Below are 17,106 nucleotides of genomic sequence, written 5' to 3'. Positions count from 1 at the left end.
ATCTTTATTGAAATGCAAAAGTTGAACGATGCAGTAAAGATCATGCATTATATAAACTTTGATATTTTTTTCGTTTTAGTTGAAATGATTTGACTTTCAATGCAAACTTTATTGATTAAAAATGGAATTTAAGGATTTGGGTGAATGAAATGAATATTGAAATGGATTTGATAATTATTCAATGGAAAAATTGCTTATTTGAATGGGAGAAGATATTGTGCCCATAGTTTTTCACAACGATCCCGATATTCATTTTGAATGACATGATTTTCCACATCGATTGCCATCTGTCTCATTGATTGTCCATCTTCACTGAGAAATTCCGGCCATTCCACATCACCCATTGGGCCAGGATTACCATGATGAGCGAAATGTGTCCAAGCTTTCACAACATTCTGACTAATGTGTTTATCTTTTTCGGTGAAAGCTAGTTTGACAACATCTTTTCGGATTGGTAGACCAAATGTAAACGGTATATCCATACCATGGCAGACACCCATCCATTTTTCACAGCCAATAAGTATCATGAATGGTGAATGATGATCAAAACGGAACGAATAGAATCGATTACGGTTGCTTGCCGATGCATTTTTAGCCATTTGCATTGCCAATCGTTGTCCGAACAAATAATTCGGACATATCATTACCGGATCGGATAGAATATCGATAGCTTTACGTCGAACCACACTCGATTTTATATGACCATGTCGAGTTTCTGGTGGCATGTAGAAATCGGTGATTTCCTTTTCATGTTCAGTGAACAAAAATGCTTTGAAAATGGCGGATAGTTTTTTGGAGAGATGATCCCAAGTATAGGATTTCAATGGGTTGATTAATTCCAAATCCATCAGTGTTACCACTTGTGCTGCTTCATCATGAACAAACCCGAACATCACATCCACATGATTATAATCACCTTTGCGTAACATTTCGGATGGTGATTCGGGCAACAATCCTGCTTTATCGCCCCACATAACGATTGTTTGCACGCCTTCAAACATTGCCGGAATATCTAAGCCATCACCTGCCCAGGTAAGTTTGGCCGGTGGTAATCGTTTCAAGCATTCGACAACTTTATCAATATCATCATCATGACAACCACATTTACGTCCAAATGCTCGTGCTTTTTCCACTGAATAATCCGGTGAAAATTGCTTCAATTCACTGATGGCACCGGATTGCATGATTGCACGTTGAAATAAACCTTTAGCCAGTGGTGACAGTACCAACATCGAGACGGCAAACGAACCAGCCGATTCACCGAAAATTGTCACCCGATTGGGATCGCCGCCAAAACGATCGATATTATCATGAACCCATCGTAAGGCCATTAATTGATCGTAAATGCCTTGATTACCTGGTGCTTGATCGGTACCACTGTACAAGAAGCCGAATGGCCCAAGACGATAATTCATATCGACCAAAATCACATCACCCAACGAAGCAATTACTGAACCTTCATAAAGAATACTGGCAACACCATCGATCGATCCAAGACTGAAGCCACCACCATAGATCCATACCATGACCGGTTTCAATTGGTCACTATCGTCGATCGGTTGGAAAACATTAAGGTAAAGACAATCTTCCGAATGTTTTACGGTGGGATCTTCTTGGGAACATGCTTCACGTTGATATGTTGCTTCATAAACATCATCCCATGGTTGTTCGGCAACTGCATAGGCAAAACGTTCAGCACGTGCATAGCGAATGGAAAGATAGGCATGTATTTCTCGATCATTGAGACCAGTTCTGCATACACCACGAACACGTCCACCATTTTTCAATTGCACTAATGGCTCACTAGTGCAGACAGGATTATTATTTTCATCACCAGCATCCACATAGGGTCGTTGTTTGGGCAAACAATCGATCAATTCGGGCATCAAAATGGCGGCCATTACGGCCATCATGATGGTTAATTTGGTCATTGTTGTTGTTGTTGTTTTGTTTGTTGCAGCTAAAATATTCTTCTATGTAAGCGATGAAGATGCCAGCTATGAGAGTGTCATCATTGATTTAGGCCATTTTTATAGTCAAGATTTGGATGAGGATTGTTAAGTAACCCGGGCATTCTTATTATTTGATAAGCAATCTGAAAAAACACAACCAATCAACAGGATTTGCTCGATTAGCTAACATGATGATTGGTAATCCACTTGAAAACTCAGAAAAATGATAATCCCAATTTGTTATCGATTTTGGGTCCATCCATCATGGATCATTGGAAAATCTATTTGGACTTTACAAATCAAGTTGTACCCGCAATTCACAAGTTTAACATGATTACAATGATGCGCAAATTGCCAATCACTAAATAGCTAAGTAATCTAATTGATTTAACCTTGGTGATAATGGAAAAAGTCAAGTGACTGTGATTGTGGTGTTATTGATTGAATAATGGATTGACAAGTGGTTAATTAAATAGAAAGCTTTTATTAATTATTAATGTGATATAGTGTGTGTGTGTGTGTGATTCATATGAAACAAATGATGAGATGAATGCGCTGATGGATGTGGTGATGGATGCCAATACATTTGCAAGGTAATCTTTCCAAACGAATCAATTCAACAATATGGTCAATATCTATTGAACAAATCAATGATAATTCAACATGACAATGCTTCATTTGATTCTCATTCACTTACCCGCCACCGTGGCCATATTCTTCATGACCGTAGCCGCCACCGCCATGACCGTATTCTTCATAACCATAACTTTTATATACTGGAATTTTGACAGGATATGGTACTTTCACATATACTGGATAGGGAACTTTCACTGGAATTTTGACTGGTATAGCAACCGGTACTTTAACTGGCACTTCAACAGTTTTAACTTCCGGCTGTTGTTTGACAAGAATCGGCTGCGGAACTTGATAGGGGACTCGTTGAATGATTTTCATGGGCACAGCAACATGGTGATGCACAACATGTGGTTCTTCATCCTTATCGAACATATTGGCCATTGTTTGATAATGGCAAATAATGGTCATCAATAATATTGACTGTAATTGCAATAACATCTTTATTTTTTCTTCAAATTTTCATAAATTACGATGTTTAATCGATGAATGTTTGATGCAGGTATGGTTGGTGTGATGGCCTTACATTTTCACTTTATATAATACACCACCTGCAAACTAAATCTTTTTTGGAAGAGAAATTTCCCGAACAATTAACTAAAAAGAGATTTCAGTTTATCTTCAATGCAGCTGACAGAATGATCAAGGCAAACGTGATTTGTTTGATGAAACAGGGTCAGTATTGTGGAGAACATATCATTATGATTAGTGGCAATCGACTCGTCATTGATGCTAATCAGGACAATGCCAAGGTCAAGGTGAAAAAGAGAGAGAAATTGTCACACGTTCAATGCATTCCGGTCGAAAGAAACGAAAATGCAAATGGTCATTGGATTGGATTTGTTCTGATCCAATTTAGTTTTACGCAATTGTTTTGTTTGTTGCTCGAAGCGATGGCCCTTTCCAATTTGGAAAAGAAAAGAAAAACTTGATGTGAATGCATTTTGTTGTTTTGCAAATTCACACAAAAAGGTCAAACAGACCATGCATGATTAGAGAGATTTGTTTGTTTGTTGCCAATTGAAAATAGCACCCCCATTATTATTGAAGATTTATTTGGACAAGATTCACTCTATTTAGTTATATTATGATGTGTTAAACATGTTATTCCATAGAATTGCCATGTTTGGGGCATTCTCCATATTGTATTTTGGGAATTGAAAGTGACAGCCTTTAAAAATTCCTACTACACAAGAAGCAAGTGCAAATCCTAATAAGCTCAAGTTCAAGTACCTGGAGGTATACCAATGGCCACCTTGAAAAAATGTACGAACATTATATGTTTTACAACGGGAAAAGAAATTTGTAATATCATCATAGCCGACCACCTTAGCACAGAATGATTGGAATCGATCCAATGTTGATTGTTTTAATTGATTTGCAAATGTTTTGTTACATACAGTGGCTACATCCAATTCACAATGCAATGTATCCCATACAAAACAACAGAATGGGTCAGTTTGGGTATACTTGGATATAAATCAACATTGGTTAGTGAATGCCGTTCATCATCAATTTTACTTACAAAATGATCCAACTCTAAACTATAATACTTGATTGCGTCTACTTCACAACGATCGAAACGATTGTGTTGCTCCAGCAAACATTCTGACGGTAAACCGTATAATGGTTTATACGGGTAACGGCCACAATCTATGCCATCAATCATCATAACCATTAGAATCAAGTAGTCAAACATGATTGCCGATTCAATAACTGCATTAAGGTTTGAGCGCATTTTAAATAAGAAAACATTAATTGAATTATTAGTTATAGTAATTGTTATTCGAAAGAAATGTTTGTTGTTCAATATTCAAATATAATCATTGTTTGTAGAAAAACGAACACAAAGTTTCGAATTAATGTTGGTTTATTAAAGGTTGTTACATTCAGCTAAATAAAATACAATGAAAACAACCATTTATATATGAAAAATATCTTAAAAATAGTTCGATAATTCTAAAACGAAACAAACTAAATCTTGTTTCGTCACAATTGTTATTCAGTGTTGCAATATTTTCCAATGTCGATGTTGTCCATCCCGATAAATTTGATGTTGTTGTCTCCTCCTACTACTGCTGTAACTGGTGATGTGGATGGTGAAAATCGTCGTAAAGGTTGAGGATTTTGCATTATATGGGAACAAGTTGTGTAATCTGGGGGTTCTGGCACTTCTTCAATAGTGGCAAGTGATGGTTTAAATTTGATTCTCCTTTTTCTAAATCTTTTTCTAAAAAATTTGATTAAAAGCGTCAAAATCGATTGTAATCAAGTTCTTACTTTGATTGGCCACTAAGCTTCAGCGGCTTCTCCTTTGTCTTCAAAGTGGCAGGGGTTATCTTTTTTTGATCCGATTCTTCGAAATGACTGACTTTAAGGCTGTAAAATGCATATATCGCACAACTTACGGTTAAAATTACGGTCAAAATAGTTGCCACCGTTAATAATGTAACTATTGTTTGCGGTGTCAGCCTACATAGAAAGCTTGAACGACCAAAACTTGGTGGATCGCACGCTGAACCAAACGACAACACCGTTTGTCGTTCAAGTAATGCAGCGTATTGCTGATGGCATTTAGATGCCTCAACAATTTCACATGATAATTGTAACCATACAAAGCAGCAAAATTTTATCGATTCGTAAAAATAATAGAAATAATGAGTGTGATTAGTGATCATTGTTTACATCTTCCAAACATGCTCTTACATAATCATCGATTGTCACACTCCATGCTTGTTGGGCATCTAATTGGCATTGATTGAATTTGTCTCGAACATCATCACTACAATTGAAATGATGAGGCAGACCATAGATCGGTTTATATGGAAATGCCATCATTGCACTAGCATGATATGATGTGGTTGGCTGGTGAGAATTGGACATGTCAACGCCAATAGTAGCAATAAAACACATTCCGAAAACATTTCCCACATTTCATCAATCAACATTGAAAATGGTTAAATAAGTTGAATAATTTTATTAAATTTATTAAAATTGCCATATATTGAAAAAATATACATTCTATTTCATTTGATTTGCAGTTGAAAGCAAGGGTTTTGTTCTCATAGATTGTTGTGCCGCCGCCGCCGACAACAATCGATTGTAGCGAATGCCCTGGGCCAACAATTCCAAATCACCAACTGGTTGTCCAAATTGACGATCAGCTGCACAAATGGCCATTAAAAATTCCCGATCCATACCGGAATCGTTGAGATTTTCCACCGAAAACGTTGGATTGCATTGGTCTTGGTCAATAGAATTTTGCTCTTTAAGCATCATTCTCAAACCGGATTCCAATGCAAACGATGCACTCGGATCAAATGTTCGTAATGTACTGCGGATGACGGTGATTTTGGTGATAGAATTTTCTTGTTGTGAAAATAATCGTGTTAATAGCTGTGTCAATCCATAGATGGCATGCGGCAGTAAAGGTCCATTGAAATCCAATGTGGTTATAGTCGGATTGCTATTGGTGGCTGTCATCATGCCAGTCGTTTTATGGCGAACACTAATTGGACGCAAACAGGCTCCATGAAATGCAACAGGCGCCAATATTGTGGGTGGAATTCCGGCCAATGCACCCGAAGTGGAGATACAAATTTTTCGTTGATTTATAAACAAGCCCAACAATGCCTGCAGCTGTCCTATTCCATTCACACGAATCAGACTTCGAACTTTGCCCTGGGCACTTTGATCTTCGATTCGTTTTCTGTTATGATGAGCATTGGTGGCTTGAGGGGTGGCTCCTACGTTTGTCGTCATCAATCGACGTCGTCGTAACGAAGATGTTTCGAGGCTGGGAAAATCCTGTTGACTTAGACCTAGACTTTCTAACCAAAGATTGGATGATTCTTCGTCTTTTTCATCATCATCATCATCATCATGAATGTCTTCCAAATCAGTTTCGATACCCGAAGATGAAGTGGATGTCTTGGAATGATCATCCTGATTGCCTGAAGAAGGAGATGATGAATTAAGGTGATGGAATGGCATTTCGAATGAAATTGCTTCCGTTTCGAGTAACCGTCGAAAACCAATCGTTGTCGGTGTGATCAATGCATGAGCTTCGTTCGAATTGGCTACACCTGATGCACGAAATAGGACGGTAAAATTATTGGCACAAACATAAAAATAAGGACAATATTTGGTTTTAAGTAATTTAAACAAAGAATGTAATGCCAGACAAAAATCAGAATGCAATGAATCGGCTATTGATCCGGTTGGTGATATCTGAAATATCGGCGGTTTCATTGACGATACTTGTGTGCCAGGTTTCAATTCTGGTTGTCGGGGAAATAGATGCATCCAGGATAAATGCGGATGCTGCCATACAAGACAATGGCGTTGAAGTTCGCAACAAAAATTCGATTCTGGTTGACAAGATTTGGTTGTGTCAATGTTGTCATTGTCGATTGATTGTTGTTGTTGGTGCAAACAACCTCGCACGAATTGATTCAGACCGTTTGCTTCGTCGACAGAATTGAATGAACCATGAAATGGTATCGAACGGTTGACAACTATTTTGATACGTGTTTTAAGACTCCAATCGATTTGTGGCGAATTGAGTGGGTAAAAATCCGATGCAGCAGTCTGTTTCTGTTGTTGATGATGGAGAAAGGTGCCCGATGATGGGAACGATGTTTGAGCATCTTCATTGAAATCCAATACTCGGGTGAATGTATTCTTAGCAGTACGCATAGCGAATGACTGATGCAAGCAACGTTTAACAACCGGGAATGAGATCTGTGAACGTCCGGGTGAACGTTGCAATTTTTTCATCAATGGTGAAAACGAAAGTGCTTTGGCTTTCGGTGATTTCGATGTTTGAATGGATTGTTGTTGGTGAAGAGCACCGGATTGTTGTTGTGATTTCAATTGCAAACATTTTAATGGTGAATATATTTTCTCCACAGTTTCAATTGGCAATTTACATCGACGTAGAGCAGCTGTAGCTTTGCTTGGTGAATGATGTTGTTTTTTGATGTTTCCTTGCTGTAATCGTCGTCGAAACAATTCCGATGGTTTCATGAATTTTGGTGATGATCGCGGTGATAATGATTGGTCTGATCGACGACGTTTTTTCGTCGGCGTTGTCTTCAATGGTGATTCCATTATCGTCCAAAACAGAATACAAAAATGAGATCAACTAGTAACAGTAAATTTATTCAATGCTCCTCCAGAATCCCTGCATTCTTTTCCATCATTCCATGATGAGAATTGAAAAAGGAGAGAAAACTTGTCCACTGTATATTCTGTTGTTGTTCACAGGCTGCTCAACACAGTGAGCAAAAACCGTTGACAATGTTCAACTTGTTGCCTCGCCCCATTGATTTATCGGCTTTTGCCGCTACGTTGTATCACTGCTACTACTACTACTACTGCATCTGAACATTCGAATCGAAAAAATGATGAAAAAATGGCGCCGAAAAGCTTTGATTTTGAAAAGCATTGATTTTGATAAGATTTGATTTGTTATCGATATTGATGGATAAACTAAATAAATAAACAGAAAAACTATCTGTTTATCATGTCATACGAATCGGAATATTATTACTTTTTTGAATTAGCCGAAAGTATTGGAAAGAAAAGGGCGTATAGTGTATACGATATACGTTCATTGATTGATAATATTTTGGCAAATCAATCAATATGAAGAAGGCACATGGTCCGATGAACAAATAAACTCTAAACGAAACCATATAAACAAAAAGGTTTTCATTCCATTCAATTTAGTAATTGAGTAATTGGATGATGATGATGGCCATAATTAGTTTACAATCATTGCATAGGAATCGTAAATTCTGGATATGCGGTGTCATACCAATCGTTATGATCGTTGTGGTTGGAAGCATATTGTATCAGCATTTCTACAATATTGATGATCGAATTGGCGATTGGCTTTTCATTGATAATAATCATGATGGTGTATCGTCGCCAATCAAGACAAAAACCAAACAAAAAGATGGTCGCTGGGCAATGCTGTTTGATGAATTTTACGAATCAATCAAATGTGTGGCCAATCTGATTGAAGATTCGCATCATAGTAAGTAGTTTGTTTGTTGTGGTCAGGAATATTGAGTTTTCTTTTTAAAAAAATCTAGATTCCGATCTGTCAATAGTATGTTGTCGTTATGAAACATTGATGCATATGTTGGTCGAGCGTTCATCGATACGTTGTCCACGATTGAAAACCGAACCACAGCCACAGATTCTACGACTATTTCAACCGATAGATGGTTATATGAGTGAAACCTGTAAAAATGTCGATACTGATACGTTTAAATGTGAAGTGTTATCAATGTTCATGTCAAATCATTGATCTTATCATTGATCTTATAATTGTTATTTTGGCAAATCAATCAAATAAATTATACAATTTTCCAAACATCAGTGTTTGTTTTGTTTTTTGTTTCGATCACGACTTGATTGTATCGATTTGATTTGTTTGTTTTGAAAAGATGGGAATGGAAATTTGACACTTGCTTACTACCTAGATATATTTAAATATGATTTGTTTGCCTTCATCTTTCAGAACGGTATATGTTGGCAGTGATTCAAATGATGGTGATGTTTGATCAGCATCAAATTGAGCAGCAGTAACAATTCCTCCATCATATTCGATAATCGAACATTCGAAAATGTCAAACATGCACATAGATTGTTTCGTTTGTCGGCATATATGATTTTCGCTATGAAATATGATAATCCTATTCATACCTGTTGAACCACTGATTGAAACAAGAGATCATTGCTGCTGCAAAGTTTGTCATGGCAATTTCAAATATAGTGGTGGTGATGTGATGATAATAGCCATAGTGATAATGATAAACATTATAAATTAAGATAGATATTTCAATCAATATACACCCATACACTATAGTGATTTAGTGATATTTCATTCCTTATTCATCATTCACCATACTGCATTTGTTTATGATGACCATTTTGGTCATGTGAATATCCATCCACCATTCAACCATTGAACCGCTAACTCGTTAAATCATTCAATTTATTGATAGGATTGGCGAAATTGAAACCTGCGATAATAATTTTGATTGGGACCGAATCGCGTCAATCAAATCTTAAACAAACAAACATTCACTTTCGTTTACTGGTAATTGAATATTGATGATAATCATTGCCATGAACAAACAAGAAATGTTGCTCTCGAATTTCACATAGGGAATGCTGCCTATTCATCTTTTCAAGTAAGTAAAATCAGTAAATGAGATCTAATCTCGAATTTGGCATCACTTTTATCAAAACTGTCTTTTTTCTGTATTGATCATTTGATTATTTGATTCTTTTACATTGGCAATGATATGGTGATAAGAAAATAATCAGCAAACATAGTGAAGCAATCGCTAATCAATAATCAAACAACATCACCACATATACATTGAGTGAGTATACTAATAAAGAACTGTTGATTTCATAGCCAATAATCAAATTGAAGCGACAAATCGTATATTTTGCTGGTTGATGACAATATTTCGTGTGAATGCAATTATCGAGAAAAGGTCAAAGCATTTGTTGTAACCAAAATGTCCAATCTTTCAATCTATATCGTCCTGTTTGCCATAGTATCATCGTGGTCGATGATAGTGAGGACCGAAGCTAAACAAAAGGATGGAAAATTTGCCACCGTATTGGAAGAATATCATACAACCATCAAATGTGTGGTGAATATTGCGGAGGAAACGATTCCAGGTATGATTTTTTTCATTATGGTCAATTCCATAATATTGTTGCTTTGTTTTCGTTTTTCTCCATTCAAGAATTGGATGATTTTGTAGCATGTTGTGGATTTTGGGCCATAAATGATTGGCTTCAAAACAAAGTGAGCGAAGAATGCGAAGAAGATAATGTTAAACAAGTAAAACATCTAAGTGGTCTGGTCGAACCGAAAGTCCGTTCGCATTGTACAGCATATGAACGTGGATCCTTTACCTGTCGAATGTTGGTGATAATGCCATTGGTAATGATCATATTGATCATTCTCACTAGCATTTCTCTCTGTATTTGTGCTCATGTTTCATTTTACAAATGGATCCAAGTACGACGCAAATATCGTCGTGTCGTTAATCTCCAATCACAAGCGGATGAGTCAATCTTATCGTCAAAAATGCTCAACGAAAAAAGAAAAAATCTAAACAATGATTATGATCATTCAACTCGATACCCGAATCGACCATAGAAAACACCAATTGTTTGAGCCTGTAAATATGGAAACAAAAGCGATTGTTTGACTGATATGAACAATAGTAAAAATAATGATAATAATTTATTAATATTTTCCAAATATATATGCCATTCAATTATAATTAAAATGTTTAAATAAGTATCATATTCGTAACATGTCAACATTGGCTAATGATTGTAATGTTGGTTGGGGTTTGGGTTTGGGTTGTTGTTGTTGAGAATCTCGTGCAATCATTCGCATTACATCCATCAGGATAATATGGTCGATAGTGGCATTATTGAAATGGAGTCTGGGAACCAGCGACGATGACGAGGATTGTAGCTGTAATGGTTTCGAATCAGAATCCAAATCATCCGTTTCATTGTGATCGGATAACAAGCCATTCGAATACTGTCAACAAAAAACATTCATTAATAAATACTATCATCAAACAAACAACCATGGATATACCTCAAGCGCGGATAATAGTTTTGGATCGACAAAATTATCGTATAGTTTAGTGGGACGATGATTTAATGGTGTCATTGTCGTCATCATTGGCGCTATCATTGTCGTTGTTGATGTGGTCGTGGTCGGTGCTATTGTTGTGGTGGTAGTGCTGGTGGTGGTACGGCTGTTTGCAGCCATCGAATCGACAGGACGAATGCGAAGAATATCTTCGATGCCGAAACCAACATCCGATGATGATGATGTGGAAGAAGAATGAACATTGTCATTGAACTTATTTCTTGCTTTCGATTTCATCGCCAATGATGGCCATGCTAAACGCTGATTGTATTTATTCTGCCCGGCAGTGGTCAACGGCATAAATCCACCGGATTTCGATGACTGTGATGATGATTTGATCGGTTTGGCCGATATTGGTGATGATTGCGGTGATAGCTTCGGTTGTGAAGTGATGATTGCCGTACGACTAGTTTGATTGGGAAATCGTACGCCAAACTTTTTCATCACAAAATTCAGATTCGAATTGGCATTTGGATTGGTGGATGGTTGATGGAAACTTCGGAATGGTGAATTGTATGGATTGGCAACACCAGATGGCAGAACTGGATTGCCAAACGATACGATTCGATGATGATGGCTGGTCGAATCATAACCATGATTAAAATTGTTATCCATAAAAGGATCGAATAAATTGTCAAAATTTTGCAACATAAATGTTCCCGATGATGAGGATGATGAGGGAATATTCATACTGTTGGTACGTTTGATTTCGAATGGAGAGATGGCTGGAGCCGAATAAAGAACATTGAATTTTGGACCAAGTTTGACGATAGGCGAAGAACTGGGAAGTCGTTTCATATTTGCTGAAGTTGCGATCGGTTCTGTTGCTTGGAACATAAGATTTTGTAATCGTTTTTTCACCGGTTTAATGATCATTGTAGCACTTGACTTGGGCATGATCAAATGATGATGATTAGTGGATGGAGCGGCCGCAATCTGAATTGGAGACGAAGATGATGATGAACTAGATGTGGATGGCATTGATTTGGTCTGTTGATTGGGACATTCGTCGACGATATGTATTTTCCAGCCCATAAATCGATGAAGATAGCATTGATAATAAATAAGATCCGGTGTATTATGATCGGGTGTAAATTGAAGTCGAGCAGCCTGGCCGGTTTGATCACAATCAAGGGCCAAAGTTTTACGAAAATCGTCAAACGTTGGATAACTTTGATCGATATCGTTGATGTTTGTTTTGGAAGTGATATGCCATTTGCAATTTCGTCCTTCAGCAATCGGATACAGGGTGCCGTTGTCAGTAACACCAACACCAGCCAACACTTGTTCCATTCTCCGTTCATCGGGTGTTTTATATTCGAATCCTCCTTCGGCACTGGTAGTAAGGTAAAGTGGATGTCTTTTGGCATTATTATCATGATCATTACCACCTTCCACCCAGAAGGTGTATGTAGTTCCACGTTTGAGCACCAATTCCGGTATCATCAACCCGTTGATGTACCAGGCCAGACCCCAGCCTTTATGTCCGGTTCTAGCCTGATAACCTCGTTTTGGTCCACCGACCGGACCCATCTGAGCAAAAAGAATGCCATCTTTTGGACATTGAATTCGTGGTATGGTCCAAGGTTCAACGGATGATTGTGATTGGACCAATGGTGCTGCTGTGGTTGTTGTTGTGGTTGTGAGAGGTTCGATGGTTGCATTGGATGATACCATTCTTGTATCACGTTGATTGCTTGCTGTCGTTTGATTGGAATTGGCCGATGCCGAAGCAACTAATTGTTGCCATTTTCTTTGCTGCATCAATTGTTGATCTGGACTTGGACAATTCCATTGTGGTTGACGAGCAAAATCAATAAATCGGTTGCCATATTGATGACGTGTATGGTAGGCAAGTTCATTGCGCGAATTCAATGGTCCATATGCCCAGATGATAGCTTGTTGACCATCCGAATAGATATGCTGATCGAATCGTTCGTCCACCCCTAGCTGTGGTCGTTTGACAGTAATCATACGAAATCCATTCACAACGGCTGCATGTAACAATGTAATGCTATCGGTAGCACCTGGATGATTGAGGTCTGGACAAACGCCATGTTGGCCGATGCATGGTTCTTTTGCACTGATATAATAATCTTTAGCATGTCCTTTACCGGCGGCGTCGATCCAGGCGACCAAAGCATCGGCACCGATCATCAATGAATGCGTATCATCACGTGCCCAACCTATCGACATGTATTCATTGGGTAACATACGACCGACTAATTGTATAACAATATCATCACCATCGAGAATCCAACGCATTTCAAAACCACGAAGATCATCAAAAACTTCACAATTCAATTTTGCCTCAGGCTTCAAACCCAACATAGCAGGTGATGGTGGCACACGTACATGTTGTGGAATGTGAATATGGCCAAAATCTGCCTGAAATTCTTCGCACCAAATGCCAAGCCAATCAAAATCGTAGATAGTTTTAGTATCGGGCAGCATTAACATGATGGTTTCGCCATGGTAAGCTGGTAATGGTCGTACAGATCCTTTTTCATTTTTTAATCGCAGACCTTGCGGGGATTGACGTGGACCACGCGTGGCCCACCAATAAGCAGCCGGACCAAGTCCATCATACCAAAAATTGGGTATCAATATGGTTTGAGCATCCACAATGGTTATCGGATTTGAACGAACACCGTGTGCCAAGGTGGTGAGGCCAGCCAATTGTAAGGGATGTGGTAGATCAACATCAACCGGTATGTTGACATGACCCATCGATAGGTGATTATTACGACTCCATACCGAAAACCAACGCAATTCTCGAATTGTACGACCATCAGGCAGTTTAAGGATTAGATCTTTATTCTCATATTTTCCCAACTGATTGTAACTAATTTTGATGAAATAAGATTTTATTAGAAATTTCGGATCAAACGATCCAGTCTCAAAACATCATACGTAGCTTTATCATCGGCAATAGTGAAACCAGTACCGTCCGGTCGAAGAGTCGATCCAGCCTGAAAATAACTATACGGATTTCGGGCACCATCGAAACTGAAGCCTTTGATGAAAATTGTATTTTCATCCGCAGCATACACATGACCGGTCGCTGGACCAGGCGATAATGGTCCCAACGGCGTGCCATAATAGTTATCAGTTACCAATGGCTCACAGTAAACAACTAAATGGGCGATATAAAAAAAATGAATAATAATAATGATAATTGCTAATCATTAGGATGGAATGTTTTTACTAAACATAATGATCTATTTAACATAATTTGGTTTTGTTAATATAAATGAAACAATAACAATTATTATGATAAATGATGATCATTATGGCTATTGTTTCATTAATATCATTGGAAAATTGCCAAAACTCATGATATAAATGCATTTACCATTTAGCCAAAGCAAATGGATAAATAATATTGACAATAAACAATATTTTAGTCTATTCATCATGATTGACGACAACACACAACAATGGCATTCAATAGCGATAACGTTAACAATGTTGATTTTTATCAAAATGATGATGATGATGGTTTCATGATTGTTCCACCTAAACAATAGCAATGATAAATAGTGGATTGATTCAATTCAATTTGATCATGTCATCACATGCTTGGATGATTGATAATCGATGCTATTTTCATCCCACACAAACATAGATAAGTGACAATTTGGTTTGGCAAAAACTGATGATCCACATCATTATAGTTTTAACGATGCTATCACACACACATCAACACCACCATTCACTTGTAGATTTCACTTCCTCACTGAGGAATATCACCTTATTTTTGTTGTCAAAGGAAAACTTCAATCAGTAGCGCTTTATTCAATTGCTAATGATGATGATGATAAGTCCAGGAAATCTGCTTGGTTTGCACACTAATCCCACAATGCTCATAATAGATTTGTTTCAGTTGAAAGTTTTTTGATGGAAAATATGAAGACACAAACAGTTGACGAGCAAAGACAAAACTCGACTAAACGGATCATCATCAATGAATGAACGAAGGAATGCTTCTTCATTCCTCAGGTTTCTCTCTTTCTCGAAATCCAAATCCAAAACGTTGATTGATTGAAACCAGCTTCTCTCTTTCGTTCGCTGGACGTAAGAAGATGATGATGATGATGATGAGTTTTGAAATTTTCTCTTTTTGTTGATGTCTTACTTAAATGATTGAAAACAAAACATGAGTGGTGCAAATCGATTGATGATGATGGTGGTGATTGGAATTTTTGGACGATTCTAGTGGGATTTGTCATAAACTGATCAATTATCCCATCCTCTATCCTATTGTACTTGACCCAAATTTTCCATTGAAACATGGATGAATAATTCATTAATTTCGTTACAGTTTGATGAACATGACATGACCGGCCGGATTGCTTTTACTGATGATGAAGGGGTTAGAACAGTGTTACTGTTACTGTGTGGAAATAATTGTTTTTCCTTTCTTTTTTGGTTTTGATTTGGCTTGTCAAATGCATGATTCAGAATAATTAATATTCAAAGCAAAAAAGAAGAGATGCCAATGACAGAATGAATCCAGAAGCGGAAGAAATGCAATTAATTAAAACATCTTTCAAATGAATTGATGACCAGATTGATCTAAAAATAGATCATGCTCACCATTCGACTTTCGCCCAATAAGGTTGGCCTTGTTTTTATCGTTGTAGTGGATATTTTAGCTTGATTCCATTTGACATTCGAATCAACTATGGCCATCATTAGTATTTTGCTCGATCAATTGTTTTGATCATAGATTTTGCTTTTAATCAAGAGTTTATCGTTTTGTTTGACAAACAAAAATATCAATCATTTTTAGTGAATGAGAAATTTCACAAGTCATTTTCGACAAGTGTGTGACATTCGAATAAACATTGAGATCTTTCCCTTCTGATTGGAGAAAAATTTGATTCAGTCAAAAATAAAAAGTAAATGAAAACCGATTATAAAAGATCACGAAATTAGCCTCGAAATTTGCTGGCAATCAATAAATGGCAATCAAAGACGGTAATTCGATTATACCCGATAAATCATTGCACGATTAGCTCAAAATATATGTGGAAAATATTTTTGGCCAGCAAATGTCATTCATTCATTGATTTAATCACGAAATTAACCTCGAATAAATAAATCTTATCCAAATTTGATGATAAATCAGGTCGGTTATAAAAAATGTAATAAAGATAAGAATCGATTGTGAGTATCGATAGTGTGGCCATTCCAATTCGAATTTTGCGATGATGTTGCAATCAGGCAAGAAAATTAGTTGAAATTTTGTCAAAACAAAAAGAAACATTGGTTGCACAATCAAAAAATTAACAAATTGAATTAAGAAAGAGAGAGAGAGAGAGAAAGGGGCATTTAATTGTGAATGATTAAAAATGATCTTGTTTCATTGAGATAATGTTTGAAATGACGATAATTATGATGTTCATCACAACACAATCATGGGAATGGAAAGGTCAAGATAGATTTTGAATTAAACAATTTTTCGCTATAATGAATGAATATTCAGATGGTGATTATCAAAAGAAAACTATGTTGCATTCAAGCACAAACTCACTCATTTCGACTACTAAATTTAACCTTCGAAAATGGATTTGTGCGGTAAGCAATGGTTTTTTGGCTGTGTCTGTTTATCCAATGCCTTAATGATAGAGCACGTTCAATGAAATGGCCAATTTATTCATCCCTTCCACTAACCATCTACGAATAAGGCAATAACAATATGATCATATTTATATTTTTGGCCAGAAATGTTTTCATTTTTCATTACGAAAATCATCAATGGGATAACCATGTCCATTTATCTGGTTTAATAATGGAAGCAAAAAA

The 17,106-nt window shown here is 37.0% G+C and overlaps 6 protein-coding genes across 6 annotated transcripts; 2 read left to right on the top strand and 4 right to left on the bottom strand.

Moving 5' to 3' along the window:
* Window positions 1-88: 88 nt before the first annotated feature.
* LOC113796853 (acetylcholinesterase-like) lies at window positions 89-2,021 on the bottom strand. Its single transcript, XM_027347140.2, has one exon. It carries the CDS (start codon window positions 1,929-1,931, stop codon window positions 195-197), a length of 1,737 nt encoding a protein of 578 aa, XP_027202941.1. The 5' UTR covers window positions 1,932-2,021; the 3' UTR covers window positions 89-194.
* A 399-nt stretch (window positions 2,022-2,420) lies between these two features.
* On the bottom strand, window positions 2,421-3,113 carry LOC113796862 (uncharacterized). The gene is made up of 2 exons (XM_027347151.2): window positions 2,650-3,113; window positions 2,421-2,587 (listed from the first exon to the last, which is right to left on the bottom strand). Exons 1-2 carry the CDS (start codon window positions 3,024-3,026, stop codon window positions 2,581-2,583), a joined length of 384 nt encoding a protein of 127 aa, XP_027202952.2. The 5' UTR covers window positions 3,027-3,113; the 3' UTR covers window positions 2,421-2,580.
* Window positions 3,114-5,542: 2,429 nt separating this feature from the next.
* On the bottom strand, window positions 5,543-7,906 carry hd (humpty dumpty). Its single transcript, XM_027347138.2, has one exon. It carries the CDS (start codon window positions 7,695-7,697, stop codon window positions 5,607-5,609), a length of 2,091 nt encoding a protein of 696 aa, XP_027202939.2. The 5' UTR covers window positions 7,698-7,906; the 3' UTR covers window positions 5,543-5,606.
* A 300-nt stretch (window positions 7,907-8,206) lies between these two features.
* On the top strand, window positions 8,207-9,793 carry LOC113796820 (uncharacterized). The gene is made up of 2 exons (XM_027347106.2): window positions 8,207-8,628; window positions 8,687-9,793. Exons 1-2 carry the CDS (start codon window positions 8,334-8,336, stop codon window positions 8,902-8,904), a joined length of 513 nt encoding a protein of 170 aa, XP_027202907.2. The 5' UTR covers window positions 8,207-8,333; the 3' UTR covers window positions 8,905-9,793.
* Window positions 9,523-10,929, top strand: LOC113796861 (uncharacterized). Its single transcript, XM_027347150.2, has 4 exons — window positions 9,523-9,793; window positions 9,919-9,988; window positions 10,042-10,295; window positions 10,364-10,929. Exons 3-4 carry the CDS (start codon window positions 10,130-10,132, stop codon window positions 10,780-10,782), a joined length of 585 nt encoding a protein of 194 aa, XP_027202951.1. The 5' UTR covers window positions 9,523-9,793; window positions 9,919-9,988; window positions 10,042-10,129; the 3' UTR covers window positions 10,783-10,929.
* LOC113796848 (protein Skeletor, isoforms B/C-like) lies at window positions 10,851-15,271 on the bottom strand. Its single transcript, XM_027347136.2, has 4 exons — window positions 14,651-15,271; window positions 14,209-14,431; window positions 11,239-14,140; window positions 10,851-11,178 (listed from the first exon to the last, which is right to left on the bottom strand). The coding sequence occupies exons 1-4, from the start codon at window positions 14,712-14,714 to the stop codon at window positions 10,930-10,932; spliced, it is 3,438 nt and encodes a 1,145-aa protein (XP_027202937.2). The 5' UTR covers window positions 14,715-15,271; the 3' UTR covers window positions 10,851-10,929.
* Window positions 15,272-17,106: the final 1,835 nt, after the last annotated feature.

Source organism: Dermatophagoides pteronyssinus, unplaced genomic scaffold (genome assembly GCF_027571235.1).
Source record: "Dermatophagoides pteronyssinus isolate colony J.1.1.1.1 unplaced genomic scaffold, Derpt_VIB-CSIC_2022.12 sq0004, whole genome shotgun sequence".
Classification (NCBI taxonomy): domain Eukaryota; kingdom Metazoa; phylum Arthropoda; class Arachnida; order Sarcoptiformes; family Pyroglyphidae; genus Dermatophagoides; species Dermatophagoides pteronyssinus.
This window is presented reverse-complemented; position numbering and strand designations above follow the sequence as displayed.

What these genes read in the sequence shown, in the direction of transcription:
- hd (XM_027347138.2), bottom strand. Translation starts at nt 7,697, where the DNA reads ATGGAATCACCATTGAAGACAACGCCGACGAAAAAACGTCGTCGATCA.
- LOC113796820 (XM_027347106.2), top strand. Translation starts at nt 8,334, where the DNA reads ATGATGATGATGGCCATAATTAGTTTACAATCATTGCATAGGAATCGT. An exon ending in GATTGAAGATTCGCATCATA is followed by an intron (nt 8,629 to 8,686) that starts GTAAGTAGTTTG and finishes AAAAAAATCTAG; the next exon opens with ATTCCGATCTGTCAATAGTA.
- LOC113796862 (XM_027347151.2), bottom strand. Translation starts at nt 3,026, where the DNA reads ATGTTATTGCAATTACAGTCAATATTATTGATGACCATTATTTGCCAT.
- LOC113796861 (XM_027347150.2), top strand. Translation starts at nt 10,130, where the DNA reads ATGTCCAATCTTTCAATCTATATCGTCCTGTTTGCCATAGTATCATCG. An exon ending in TGCGGAGGAAACGATTCCAG is followed by an intron (nt 10,296 to 10,363) that starts GTATGATTTTTT and finishes TCTCCATTCAAG; the next exon opens with AATTGGATGATTTTGTAGCA.
- LOC113796853 (XM_027347140.2), bottom strand. Translation starts at nt 1,931, where the DNA reads ATGACCAAATTAACCATCATGATGGCCGTAATGGCCGCCATTTTGATG.
- LOC113796848 (XM_027347136.2), bottom strand. Translation starts at nt 14,714, where the DNA reads ATGATGAATAGACTAAAATATTGTTTATTGTCAATATTATTTATCCAT. An exon ending in CCATTTGCTTTGGCTAAATG is followed by an intron (nt 14,432 to 14,650) that starts GTAAATGCATTT and finishes TCGCCCATTTAG; the next exon opens with TTGTTTACTGTGAGCCATTG. An exon ending in ATTGCCGATGATAAAGCTAC is followed by an intron (nt 14,141 to 14,208) that starts GTATGATGTTTT and finishes CATCAAAATTAG; the next exon opens with TTACAATCAGTTGGGAAAAT.